The sequence below is a fragment of the Pelodiscus sinensis genome, chromosome 4, assembly GCF_052426305.1.
Source record: "Pelodiscus sinensis isolate ZL-2025 chromosome 4, ASM5242630v1, whole genome shotgun sequence".
NCBI classification, from domain to species: domain Eukaryota; kingdom Metazoa; phylum Chordata; order Testudines; family Trionychidae; genus Pelodiscus; species Pelodiscus sinensis.
Genome location: NC_143055.1, coordinates 51,408,414 through 51,422,568, shown reverse-complemented (window position 1 = coordinate 51,422,568; position 14,155 = coordinate 51,408,414). Strand labels below are relative to the sequence as shown.

General features: G+C 38.1%; 1 protein-coding gene across 5 annotated transcripts in view; it reads left to right on the top strand.

Annotated features, from left to right (window-relative positions):
- The window catches only part of CLOCK (clock circadian regulator), a 103,909-nt gene extending 91,309 nt beyond the window's left edge, over positions 1 to 12,600 (top strand). For all 5 annotated transcript variants that reach the window (XM_006113488.5, XM_014568699.4, XM_075930395.2 and 2 more), the window contains 6 exons: positions 1,316 to 1,405; positions 3,287 to 3,445; positions 4,004 to 4,210; positions 5,391 to 5,596; positions 6,017 to 6,275; positions 7,800 to 12,600. In XM_006113488.5, coding sequence (XP_006113550.1) covers positions 1,316 to 1,405; positions 3,287 to 3,445; positions 4,004 to 4,210; positions 5,391 to 5,596; positions 6,017 to 6,275; positions 7,800 to 7,982 — 1,104 coding nt within the window. In that variant the 3' untranslated portion in view covers positions 7,983 to 12,600. The remainder of the gene's footprint in view (positions 1 to 1,315; positions 1,406 to 3,286; positions 3,446 to 4,003; positions 4,211 to 5,390; positions 5,597 to 6,016; positions 6,276 to 7,799) is intronic.
- Positions 12,601 to 14,155: the final 1,555 nt, after the last annotated feature.

Here is a 14,155-nt window from a genome sequence, read left to right as displayed (position 1 = left end):
ATTGCTTCTCCAGGGTACAACACAAGATAGACGTGATGTGGCTACAGGAGTCAGGGCCAGGATGCCTCAGACCCCTTGGGATGGGGTGCCTAGGCCCCCAAACTCCCAACCCTCTGCTTAGTCTGTCCCCTTCATGGTTTCCTCCAGCCGAAACTGACCCTTCTCCCGAACACTCACCTCCTTTGCTCACTCTCTGCTCTCAACAGGTAGGACCGGTTGGGTCTTTGTCTGTGACCTCAGGCGGTCCCCCCTGCTGGGCAGTGCTTACAGACACAGGCCAGTAGGGGTCACCCACAGCCCAAGCACAGCAACCAGTGAATGCCTGCCCCAAAAGAGTGTACTGCCTGCCCACTACATCACACCCCTCCACCCTAGACAGGGGCTGCTGCCATCTCATACTGCTGCCTCTGATACAGAGGCGTGGTGCGACAGGCAGCCAGCCGGTCCATGAGGGGAGCTGTTTTTTAAACTGGCTTCCCTCACCGACCAGCTCCTGTCTGGCACCCCACACTGCTGTCTCTGATACAGAGGCAGCAGCATCGAGTGGCAGGAGACTCTTCATGAGTGGGGCCAGAGCCCCGTACTGGCTGCTGGTCCCACCCCCAGGGACTATAGAATACTCGAGTAATCTATAAGAATTCATGATATTAATCGGCCATTCAGTTAACGGATATTTATTATCCCTAGTTTGAGGCATAAATCTGTGCTTTCATTCTCATTCAATTTTTCCTATAATAGGTATATCCATTCCAATAACAAAGTTATGCAATAGTTCCTGAAACCCTGATTATATTAAAAAATCCACTATGTACCCTCTGCTATGAGCTATTAGTTGACTGGGTTTGAGGCAGGTTTGTTATTGGTTTGAGATGGTTTGAGTAGAGGGATAAAATAATGTTGTCAACTTTAAAATGTTTGAAAACAAATAAGTATCTTTACTAATATTACTAACACTACCTTGCAGTTATTGAAATTTTAAATTTTCAGTTTCCTTTTATTATTTATATTCTCTGTTTATTTCTGACCTATAACTTGAACAAAGATACTCCATGTCATCACTTGTATCTGCAAGTTCATAGTGCTGCAATATTTTGATTTCAGACATCGCAGGGAACATTCACTTGCTTAAAAACTATTATCCCTTTGAAATATTAAGATAAATATAGAAACATTTCTGTTGGCTTTTAGTTCTGTGAAAGTGGGTTTTAACAAAATTTACTGTTGTGCCATATTGGAATTGACACTTAAATACTTTAATAATATTTAGTGTGAGACAAGTTCTGTTGAATAATTATGGTATGCTTTTAAATCTTAGTCCTTAAACGCCCAATCTGTTGGACAACCATTAGCACAGCCAATGATATCTCAGCCTGCAACTTTACAGATCCAGCCAGGCATGCCCCAGGTATGGATTAGATTTGTATATTTGACATGCTCTTTCAAAAAATAACTCCATTTAGGAATATGGGATGAAGGATTTTCTCATTAACTGAACTGTGTATTGGAAGTTTATTTTAAGTCATCTTTACTTGCATTCTTTCTTATGCCTAATGAAGGTAAATTTCTCACAAAATGAGTGTAATAATTTTCCCACTGATTTTTAACCAGTTTTTTTGGATTCAGGTAATTGACATTGCAGTTCATTTAGTACAAATTAAAGTACCTTATTTGCTACCAGATCTGTAAAAGTCCAAATGACATAAATTGTCACTGTTCAAAGTTAAAAACAGCAATAAAATCTGATTATCATTGAATGCACGCTCAGATGGATAGGAGGGAGATTTAGAATGTACTGGCATGGCAGTGGGGAACTGTAGTAGCCTATATGGCTTTTGTCCTGGTTAAGACCTGGGAATTACAGTGGATGAGAAGCTGGATATGAGTCAACAGTGTGCCCTTGTAGCCAAGAAGGCTAATGGCATAATAGGTTGCATTAGGAGGAGCATTGCCAGCAGATCTAGAGAAGTGATTATTCTATTTTATTTGGGACTGGTGAGGCCACATCTGGAATATTGTGTCCAATTCTGGGCCACCCATTACAGAAAGGATGTGGACGTATTGGAGTAAGTCCAGCGGAGAGCAACCAAAAGGACTTAGGGGTCTGGAATACTTGACTTACAAGGAGAGACTGAAGGATTTAGGCTTATTTAGTCTAGTGAAGAGAAGAGTGAGGGAGGATTTGATAGCAGCCTTCAACTACCTGAAGGGGGGTTCCAAAGAGGATGGAGAGCGGCTGTTCTCAGTGGTGACAAATGACAGAATGAGGAACAATACTCTCAAGTTGCAGTTGGGGAGGTCTCAGCTGGATATTAGGAAAAGCTGTTTTACTAGAAGGGTGGCACTGGAAAGGATTACCAAGGGAGGTAGTGGAATCTCCATCCCTACATGTTTTTAAGTCCTGCATTGGATAGTTTATCTGGGATTGGTCCTGCTTTGGGCACAGGGTTGAACTCAATGACCTCTTGAGGTCTCTTCCAGCTCTAGGATTCTGTGATCTCCATGCTCTGTCCTGACAGCTCCATGCTCTGTCCTGAGAGGTTGACTTCAGAACAGGACAATTGTCTGTCTGAGTGTTTTATGTTTGGGTTTTTGGCTGAGGAGTTATTCTGAGTCCTTTGACACATGCATTTACTATTTAATACCAGAAGTTTTCACAGTTGTGCTTGGAACAGCAGTCCCCAAACTCAGGCATGCCTTCTCTGCGGGGGGGGGGGGAGGAGACATTTGGAGGAGGTGAGACTCTGCACAGGTGATGGAGAGAGTGTGTCACCCCACCCTGTTGTATCCCCTACTAGCTTTGATCCCAGCCACAGCTCCACTCTGCCCCCAGCGCAGCCCTACCTGTACCATTCCACCCCACTTCACCCCCAGTCCAGCTCCAGCTGCAACTTCACTCTGCCTCCTGCCCAGCTCCAACCCCAGCAACTGCTCCGCTCCACTCCACTCTCCCCCCCCCCCCCCCCCCAGCTCCAATCTGCCCCCTGCTCTGTCTTCATTCCAAATCTGCCTCTGGGCAAGCTCCATCTCGAGCCCCCGTTCCTTCTCTATCCCCAGTTATGCTCCCAGCTCCACCTTCAGGCCAAGCTGCTCTGCTGAGCTAACTGTTCAGTAATGGGGTGTGTGTGCACAGACCAGTTCCATTACTGATAAGGGGGATGCAAGAGAAGTAGACAACATGCCATAGGGCTTGGTTCCCATTGCTACTAAGAAGGGATGATTTACCATTTATAGGTCAAATTTGTCAGTTTCTGATTTAAACTCTGTTAATCTATGCATGGCTCTGCAGCCTATGTTTCAGTTTTCAGCCCAATTGGGAGCCATGCAGCACCTAAAGGACCAGTTGGAGCAAAGAACACGAATGATAGAGGCAAATATTCATCGGCAGCAAGAAGAGTTGCGTAAGATTCAAGAACAGCTTCAAATGGTCCATGGTCAAGGGCTTCAGGTTAGTTGCAGTTGGATTAACTTTAGTAAGGACTTAACTTTCTGTGTGCTGAACTCCACCAGTTTAGTTAAAATGGGTAATATTGGGAATGCCCTACCTTAGAGATTGTTGCTACAGACTGTCATTTTGCAGGGAAAAAATTCTGTATAATATTTGTCTCTATCCATTATAAGATTATTTTCCCTTCATTGCCTCCCTAAACTGCTGGAAAAAGAAATACAGTTTCCAATTAATATTGTCTTTTTCAAAATTTTGTACAATTGTCTTTGTACTTCTTTTTAAATGCAAACCTTAAGCTAAATATTTAGGGATCAAGTTCTCTTCACACCAGACTTACATTATATTGAATGGTGTTAAACCAGAACAAAACTGGTGCAAGAGATTTTAATTATGATTATCCATTTATTATAATATTCTTTTAAAGCCTCTGGTATCAACAGTTAATCAATATATCTATCTTGAATTGTTTTTCAAACATATTGTATTAAGAATTTTTAGTAATAGTTCAAGACATCATAAGTTTGTTTTAAGAAAACTAATTTGTGGATTTTCTTAAAGATGTTTTTGCAGCAATCAACTCCTGGAATAAACTTTGGTTCTGTGCAACTTACTTCTGGAAATTCTTCTAGCATTCAGCAGCTTGCACCAATAAACATGCAAGGTCAAGTTGTTCAGGCTAATCAAATTCAAGGTGGTATGAACACTGGGCATATTAGTACTCAGCACATGATACAGCAGCAGCCTTTGCAGAGTACAGCAACACAGGTAAAGTTTGTCATAAGTACCAATACTAGGTAATATAATCACATAGTACCAGAAGTGAAACCTATAATGGTTCTGTCTGATTCTGAAATGATTCTGTATAGAGAACATTTCCACTGAAGTCAATGGAAATTTTGAATGTTCAAGAAACAGGTTCATGCCTTAAATGTTGATGGTTGAAATACATTTAATTTTCTGTTTCAGGAAAAGGCTTAGATTTCAGTCTTCTCTTGACAGAAAAATTATCAAATGTAAATGATGAGCAGTGAATAACAACTAGTTCTTTTGGAAAGACCCATCCTCGAGAGCAGGCTTTAGATAATTATTCTCCCTTTTCATTTGGCTTTTTCATTCAGCAGAGGAACGTGTTTAAAAATGTAACTTATAACGCCATAGAATTGGGTAAAGGACAATAAGAGCAGGTGCAGTACCTGAGAATACTTTAAACACATATTTAACTCTAATTTAGTAATGATGTCTCTTCATTTTAGTGAAGATTCAATTCAACTTTAGCCCTAGCAAGATGCAGGTGTTCTGGAGCCCTAAAGATTTCCATCCCCTACCTGTTCACATAGTCAAATCCCTAGTTTTTTTATTTCTAGCATCCTTGAAAGCCTGTTGTCTTGGTGCCCTGTATTTCCTTTACTCCAGATATAGCTCACTAAAGCTGATTGAACTAGTGCAAAGTGACATGCTCGCTCTCTCTCTCTCCCTCCCCATATCGCCTCAACACTTCCAGAGACTAAGCATGCTTACAACTGTAATTCTGCCTGACCTATCATTCTCCTTTTTGTGCGGTTGTCCTAAGGTTTTAAGAGCTTTGAAAGAGGAACTATGAGTAAGGAACTCCTAAATTCTAATCCTGGCACTAAAACTCACTGCGTGGTCTGGGGCAAATAATTTAACCTTTTTTTGTTTAGCTGTAAAAACTGGGATAATTAAGTATTTACATAACTTCGAAAGGTATTGTAGGAATGGATTAATTATTTTGTACAGTGGTTTAAAAGTATATAGTAGTATATAAGAACTTTTATTAGAATGTGCAATAATTAACAATTAATGTACAACATTTTTATTTATGCCTGAAAAGCAAGCTGTACCTTCTCTGAGTTTGAAAAGAGTATTTATTTTTACATTTTTATACCTGTATTTAATTAACATATTATGTATTTTTCTTTCTTAGCATACACAGCAAAATCTACTTAGTGGACACAATCAACAGACTTCTCTTACCAATCAATCACAGAATACACTTTCTGCCCCCTTGTATAACACTATGGTGATTTCCCAGCCAACAACAGGAAATGTGCTCCAGATTCCATCTAGTTTACCACAAAACAATAACCAGAGTGCTGCAGTAACTACTTTCACCCAGGACAGACAGATCAGGTAAAAATAAAGGTGCAATGTTCATTCAGATGATTTTGCTAGAGCTCACCATTCTTTAGTAGACATCAGATCTTACGGAAAAGGAGACAAAAGTTAAGCCAGCAATTTCATGAAGTTTTACTTAGTGCAATAAAACTGCACATTCTGTAGTCTGAAGACTAAATTTGCAAAGAGATACTCCTTTATCTCCATTAGAGCTTACCGTGTTGAGGCACTGGTGGAGTGGTGGGGTTTTAAGGGAAATATATAGCCCATTTCATCTGAATTTGCTTAGTTTGTAGTAAGCAGATGAAAACTAGGTTTATTTTGAATGATCATGTGAGTGATAAACTGGCACTTACCCAGTCAAATTGATATAGGAAAGTTCAGCCAGTGTACCTGAAGCTGATAGGAGCTTTTGATGTCTTTTTCCTTTAACAGGTTTTCTCAAGGTCAGCAGCTTGTCACAAAATTAGTCACTGCCCCTGTAGCATGTGGAGCGGTAATGGTTCCAAGCACTATGTTTATGGGACAGGTGGTGACCGCCTACCCCACTTTTGCTGCACAACAGCAGCAGACACAGACATTATCAATGACACAGCAGCAGCAACAGAGTCAGCAAGAGCAACAACAGCAGCTCAGTACAGTTCAGCAGTCGTCTCAAGCTCAGCTGGCACAGCATCCGCAGCAGTTCTTACAGGTAATGCAGCCCTGGCAAGAAATCTGTCAAATTGCACAAATTTTGATAGTGATGTAAACAGGTTCAGCATATTCTGCAAATTAAGAGCCTGAGTGTGTTTAAATAAGCAACTTTGTTAATCTCAGATTTAGTGATGTGCACTAGAGGAGGTTCTGTCATAGATGTTATTTAAAGTCTCTTGCAGTCTATTGTCAAGTTCACAAACAAGAACTGCAGTTTGAAAAATTTGTGGAGCATTAGAGTACACACCAGGGCTATGTCTAGATTACATCCCTCTGTCTAGATGCGGTTTTTCTTTCAAAAACGGCAAGCTTTTTTGAAAGAGTTCAATGACATGATTATGCAAATGAAGTGCAGGATATTTAAATCCCCGTTTCATTTACACTTTGGAAGTGCCTCATTTACATCCCTCTGTCAACAGAGGGATGTAATCTAAACGTAGCCTAGGAGTGGGGCATGGAAAAAAGGAGAGAAACAATGACAGGGAAAATTGTCATCCAGGTCCACCTCATTTCACCATACACATGATGATTTGATTCTAAGTAAAACAAAGGGGCAGGACTCTTTTTGTAAACCTCATATTCCCTCCAGTTTCCATGGTGGTCCACAATTAACAAGGTGTGAGAGCTGGCTCAAGGGGCATCATGCCAGCCTTAGTGTCTTTTCTCTGTTTCTGTGTAGCTGCAGAAGCACATATTGCCTGGGCCTCATGGAGATACCAGAGGATGCCAGAGTAGCAAATAGCTTTCTCACGAGTAAGGAGAGAAGCCACCATCGAGGGGAGAAGAGATTAACTCAGAGAGCAAAGAGAAGGGCAGGGAAGGGGTAACAGACTGCAAATAAAGAGCAAAAAAGAAAACGTATATTAAAAGTAAGAGAAATTAAAGATTGAAGAGGGTAAAGGTGAAGTAGAATGAACTAATAAAAGGAGAGGCAGCAGTGACATTGCAGAATCAATGTACTGGAATAGGTCTCTCAAGAAGGCCTAGAGAATGGGGCAAAGAGGGCATACCAGCTGCCAGTCCATTAGCGGGCAACCTGTTACAACCGAAACTTTGGAACCACTGAATTAGACACCAAACTATTTAGATCTGAAATTGTGTTGTCTTTGAAAGGAAGAACATCTCTTATAGCATCCCTAAATAGGGATGTGTGTGAGCATTCCATTAAAAGAATGTTAAGATTGCAACTTAGGTTCTTAGCTCAGCATTAGCTGTACTCAGGTCATTAGGGGTATGTGCTCTTATAAAGCCTTGAATTACAGTTGCTGCATATTTCTGCCTCTATTGCCATAGTACTCCTAGCTACTGGCATTACAGAGGTCCATTAGTTGCTTTGTTTAAATGTTGCAGATATGAATACTCTGTAGTTAGTTGATTTATTCTGAATGAATCTTCATGTTGTACAATTGTAAGTGAAAGTACTCAGGGTCCTATTGATATTTAACTACATGTGATAGTTTAAAAAGGTAACTAGACTTGCATTTTCATAATTGGGCAATAATAATCTTATATTTCTTTTTAGACATCCAGGATACTTCATGGAAATCAATCCACTCAACTTATTCTCTCTGCTGCTTTCCCACTACAACAAAGCACTTTTACTCAATCACACCACCAGCAGCATCAATCTCAGCAGCAGCAGCAACAACTCTCACGACATAGAACTGACAACATAACTGATCCTTCCAAAGTTCAGCCACAATAGCATGGGGATTTGCTTCTTCTAGAAGCAAACAGCAGGGAGGGGCTGCTCCATAATCAATTGCACTGATGATAGTAGAGGTAGAAGTCCAAAGGCTTTATAAAGTACAGTATTGAGGTCTACTTCTAACTTCTGGGAATCTGTTTGCAGAAGAAACTACTACAGAATGTTGTGAAGGTACCTTAGGTACAAAACAGCAAAAGATAACAGGCACATGGCCAACTTTGACAGTGTTTTAGTTGTCCCAATGTTTGTGTTCTAAAGGATGTGCTGCCACATAATAACTTGTCCAGATCAAGTCTCAAAGCTTCAGTGAACTGAAAAGGGTACTAAAAATTGGTATTTTTAGTAGTCCTGTAGGTTTGTCGGTTGTGACCATTGACATGTGGTTGCTCAAGATAATGCTACAAATACAGTCCAAAAGACATTTAATTTTTTTTTTTCAGATTATTATGGGACAAGTAAATATTTTCAGAATATTGTGTGGAATCAGATTCTGTATTGTACAGATGTTGTAAAATAATGTGTATATGTCTGGATAAAAGGAGAGAGCAAAAATATTTTATATGATGCATGAAAATGTAATCTTGTTGTTTGTAGCTTTGAATATGTTTCCCTAAATTCTCACCATGCTCAGACTAATATTTTCTTCTTTTGCCCTTTTGTTTACAACATGATGCATCATAATTTTCACCTTTAATGTGGGCACAAGTCTCTTGTTTGTGCTTTGTCTGCGATGTCACAGTTTGTTCAGTGAGGTATAGTGTGCTGGTCAGTGGACTTTCTGGAGTTAAATTATTGATGAAACTTTTATCTGATGGTCACGCATCAGGGTTCAAGACATTCAGATTTCAGAAATATCATCCATTATTTCACAATTATTCATTGTTTTTGATTGAAAATAGGAATTTGCACTGCTTTATTGTTGATGGTTTGGAATTTTACTCCCCAATGCTATCTTTTGATATAGATCATAGTTGGAAATATTTATGTAAAAGGTTTAAAAAAACTCATGAAAGTAATTTTCAAGAATGTGTCAGTTATAGGAGTAATTTGCACAACAATATATTTACACTTAACATTTTAGGCACTTTTTAACCACCTCTGTGGTGAGAATTGTAACTTGTTAAAATATGTTGGAATCTTTTTATTCTCCTTTTAAAAATTAGATCTTTCTTTAGTCAGAACTGATTCAGGGTTATTTTAAAACAAGAAACCCATAGTGCCTTGATTTTAATTCAGGTGATAACATTGAACATCTTGAATTATGTTGTCTTGAATCTGTTACAATTTTACAATTTTGAAGTCTTAGTGCAATCTCAACAAAAGGTGTGTCAACTTCATAGCTTTATCTCATTTCGTTCATGTATACAAGTATTTTAACAGTTGTCTGAGTCATGAGTATTTTTAAAAGGAGTAGCTCCCCCCTCAAACAGTAAAATGGAAATTGATATTAAATGATTTACCTATAAAATATAAAGGCAGGGGCTGTGCTCTTTAGTAAGCTGATACTTTTTAATTAGATCAGATCCAAATTTACTTTGAGTGGAATTTAATGGAAAAATAAAGGGGATTAGGACTGCATGTTTAACACTGAGTATTGATTTGTAAGGGATACCACTAAATTAAGACTTCAGAAGGCAACCTCACTTCTTAAAGATAATAAAAAGTTCCAACAGAAATTATTTGCTATTTTTAAATGTTCAGTAGATTTCTATGGTACTAATTCCTACAAACTACATCTGCAGAGTAAAGTGAGTTAATACCAAGCTAGACTACCAAAGTAGACTTGGTAGTTAAGAGAAAATTAATTAAATTTAAGACTGAGGAGGGAATGTTTTTAGTCAAGAAGATGAATTTAAATTAAGAGTATTAGGGAGAGCTGTATGAATGTAATTAAATTATGGTTTAATATTAAATAATAGAAACAGTTTGATTGTATTATTGGGTGAACAAAGCTGACTTAAAGGTAGAGCTAATTTAGTGAGCACTAGATTCAGTTATTTTTTTGAGGCGTCTTCCTAAAATTAGCCTTGCCTCTCCACTGTCATCTCTTCATCAGAATAGCCCCCACGCTCCAAATGATAAAACAGCAGATCAATAGTGGACCCTGGAAGAATCACATTGGAAAAGGGAGGTGGGCATAAGAGGTAAAGAACCAAAGAGAATTGGATTGGTTTCTGCTGTAGGAAGCCTCTTGCAACAAGGAGCAGGACAGGTACAAATATTAAACATATCCAGGAAACTTTCCATCTCTATGCTCTTTAAAGGGATTTCTGTCATTCCCTGAACCAGTACTATTGTAAGAAACACATTTTTTAAGCTATAGAAAAGCAAAACTGCATTGAATTTTTTTTATTTCAAATTGCCTTGCTTAATCCTGCCATACCGTTCCGCCTGTATCCAAAATTTAAGCTGCATTGACCAGAGGTCCATTCCATAAAGACTTTTAGTGGGAAATAGACCTGGTAGATAAAAGTTTTGACTTAATTACAATAAAATAGCACTAAAGAAAATTGGGAGAGCTTTAATATTACTCTTAGAATTATAGTATGGTGGTAAAACTAGCTAACAGGCTGAAACATTTGCAGTTACAGAAAAAGAGCATAACCAGCAGACAGCTGAGGGTTTTAAATATAAGATTCACTCAAACCCCCTTTCAACCAAAAAAAATACTGTGGAAGATCAGACAATAAAAAGGCAGCCTAACCTAGGTGTGAGGATTTTTTAATTGACGTAGCTATTGGAAGAAGATTAAGAGGAAACATTCTGTATTTCTATGAAGAAGCCTTCCATAAGCTCAGAGGGAGAAGTCATCCAAAAACGAAGCTATGATTTCCTGTTAGCTGATAAAGAGAAATGGGTGGAGGGAATCATTAAATACATTTGAAAAGCTTCTGTCACGATTCAGGCAAATGTTTAGAAGAAAAAACTGAGAAAGCACACAGTATTTCACTGTCTCAATTGGTGTGGATGCTTTCCTTCTGTTTCACTGATTATTAAATGATTTGTGTCCAAATGAGCTTACTTCTACTCCTATTAAAGTCAATTGCAAAACTCCATTGACTTCACTGAGAAGAAAATGGGCCCCAATCTGTTCTCTCATCCAATCAGCCTGTTTCTGCCCAGCTTATTTGCTGGTCTGGCAAACCTGTTGTTTGTGACATCCTAGATATCACAGCAGCAAATGCTATAATGTGTACTATTGCAGAATGACTCTGACAGGAGTGAGGACGTTGGCTCAGAAGGAGAAAATGTTGCATTATGGTTAAATGCCTTGGTGACGTACAGTTAAGTAAAATATCATGCTGTATTTTCTTAAGAGTTTTGATGAGAAAATTAAGTTTGCCTGGTTTGGGTGAGAACTCAAGGAAAAGCCTCAGAATTTCAGAGAGAAAAGAAATATAGCTATTTTTATATTATATTTAATATATATTTGTATATAAATATGAAAAGATTATAGTAAGAATTCTCCATATGCCTTCCATTTTATGGGAAAGTTTACCTCCTGGTGCGATGGCTCCAGTGTATCAATATCTTTGTAGACATTATGCCTGCTGCCAACCAACATCAAAGTTAATTATCCCAAATCCTTACAAGGGATAGGCCCCAGTTCAGCAGTACACCCTAACTGGAAGCATGTAAGTTAGTCCAGTTTTAGTCAGTGCTGCCATAGCTTCTGAATAGGGTCCTTAGTTCTCAGCAGTGCCCATGCCAGCAATTTTTCATGGGTAAAAGAGAAACCCTTGCAAGACTCAAGTAGCACAGTTTTAAAAAGTCTTTGGGAATAATGAGAAGCACTTTACTGAAAAGAACCATTTGGAGAACAGTTAATTATTTTAGGCAATGGAACAGTTCAAAGGGAGCCCAAAGGAATCAGAATGTAGAAAATTGTCAAAAAGAGACATTTCTGGAAAATGTTTCTAAATGCGGTGATCCTTTGAGGCTCTAAGTCTGAGATTAAAAAGGCATCTAAAAATGGTTTGTTTTGTTTTAATATGGCCTTGAGAGAGGCTAAATCTACATAAATATTAGCTTCTGTTAGAGTTTTATTTGAAAGTTGCACAACTGCCTGTGAGAGAAATGATCAGGAGGCATATTAGCCTGTTCAGTCATTCTAAACAGCCCCTGGGGTTATAATTTGCATTAAAATATGTGTAGAGGGTTTACAGCTGTGGCCTTTAGTAGACTACTGCAGTCACCAATTCTAGAATAACTAGTATTCTTACAGATGAAACCAGATGTAGTTATGAGTGTATTTTAAGTGTTATGGCATCATGCAGTGTTAGTACATGCATGTTAGATTCATAAGTGTCTCCATTTGAAACCATTCTTGAAACAAGATACACTTTGAGAATGACTGGGGAAATTATTATTTTTGGCTGAAAGGGAGAGACTTTTTTTTACTCATCCCCAGTGGAAGATGTTAAAAGCTATTTGAAAATAATTGGGATAAAGAATTTTGTATGCATTATATTTGAAGTTAAATGTTGAATGACTCATAGTAAATGAGAACAATTTTGAGATTTTTAAATTAAATGTTTGTCCATGAGACTTTTTAATATCCTGATTTTAACACTACATTCCTTGTTTTTTTTCTTTAATAAACAAGTAATTTACAGGCTCTGTTTGCTTCATGCTTTGTCATCTGCATGGGTTTTGCCAGCATGGTATGCTGTTATTCGGAGAAATTGTACCTATAAATAAAAAGGAAAAAAATAAAACCAAAACACTGTGTATAAACAAAATACTGTATTGCCTACTATGGCGATTCCAGCGAACACTGAGAGGTGCTGCACTAATAGACAATCAAAATGAATGACTATCTATGAAAGACTTTTGAGAATGGTCTTAATGTAACTGCTTTGAAAGCAGTTGGGTTTTTTAAATGAGGAAAAATTATTTCTTTTAAAATATATCAATTGGATTAAATTTTGAGGTTTTAAGCAGTGTTGATTTCACAGTGTCTTGGGATTTGATTTGGTTTTGTATTTTCTAACTGGCATTAGATTTGTATATGTAGAAAACGAGTGCCGCTCATACTGACGTCAGGAAATGTAGATACAATTCCCTAGTGTTCATGTGACCATTACTAACTGTCTATTTTTTAATTGAATAAATGTAACTCATTTGAAATTCTACTTCTTGTAGCTTCTAAGGTTCTGGTAACTTTTCTAATTTCACTTTTATATCCTAGAGATTTCCATGGTTAAATGTCTCTTACATTTGAACAAATATACCAAAGGCACTTCTTTTTAACCTCTTCCTCCATACCTCAACAAAGAACAGTAAGGTGGCAAATTGGGAGTGAGGTTATATTAAAAATGTATGTTGCACTTTTTCTTGCCTATTTTCAGTATCGCTTCATAAAATGCTGGCCTGGCCTGCCGATTACAGAGATGTCAGCGTTTCTTGCATCTTGTGATGTTTCCAGTCCTCATGTAAGAGAGATAAAACAGATGGTAGTCTTAGTAAAAATAATCTGATGCTTTCAAATAATAGTATTACCTGTGCAGATTATGCCCTTGGATATATCTGTATATTCTTCATGATGTGTAGGTGTAACAGAAGGGCAGAATTTGACCTAATTTATGTGTCTTCCTTATCTTGAAACTGATCACGTTTGTATTATTTTAACGTACTATTTGCAAGTGAAATGTTTTAATAATGAAGTGCGAAGTCATACATTCAGCTAATACAACTGATACAGAGTACACATTAAAGGCCTTCCTTACACCCACATAAATAGGAGTTCTGTATGCAGATCTGGGGCAGCATGGAACCTAATGCAATAGTTTAACGAAGCAGATTGGACCAGATCCTGCTCTCACACTGAAATAAATCCACTGACTTCCGGTTGGCATTGGGGTTACTCTGGAATGTGGAATTGGATCTGAAAGTATGAAGCTGTACCCTGTAACTAAAGATACTGGGGATGTGGTAAACATGCTAAAAGGTTTATTTAAAAAAACTTTCCAGGCAAACTGACACACCACTTCATTGTCAGAACATTGATCATTTCACGTTGGGAGTGAAAATGTACTGATGCAATTCCATTGCTGGCAATGAGTGCACAGAAACTGGGGGAAGTTAATGCAGAATTAGTCCTATCAATTCTTTAGCTGAAAAACTAATGACCTCTAAATGGTGGTGTCTTGTTGTAAAAAGATAGTTTT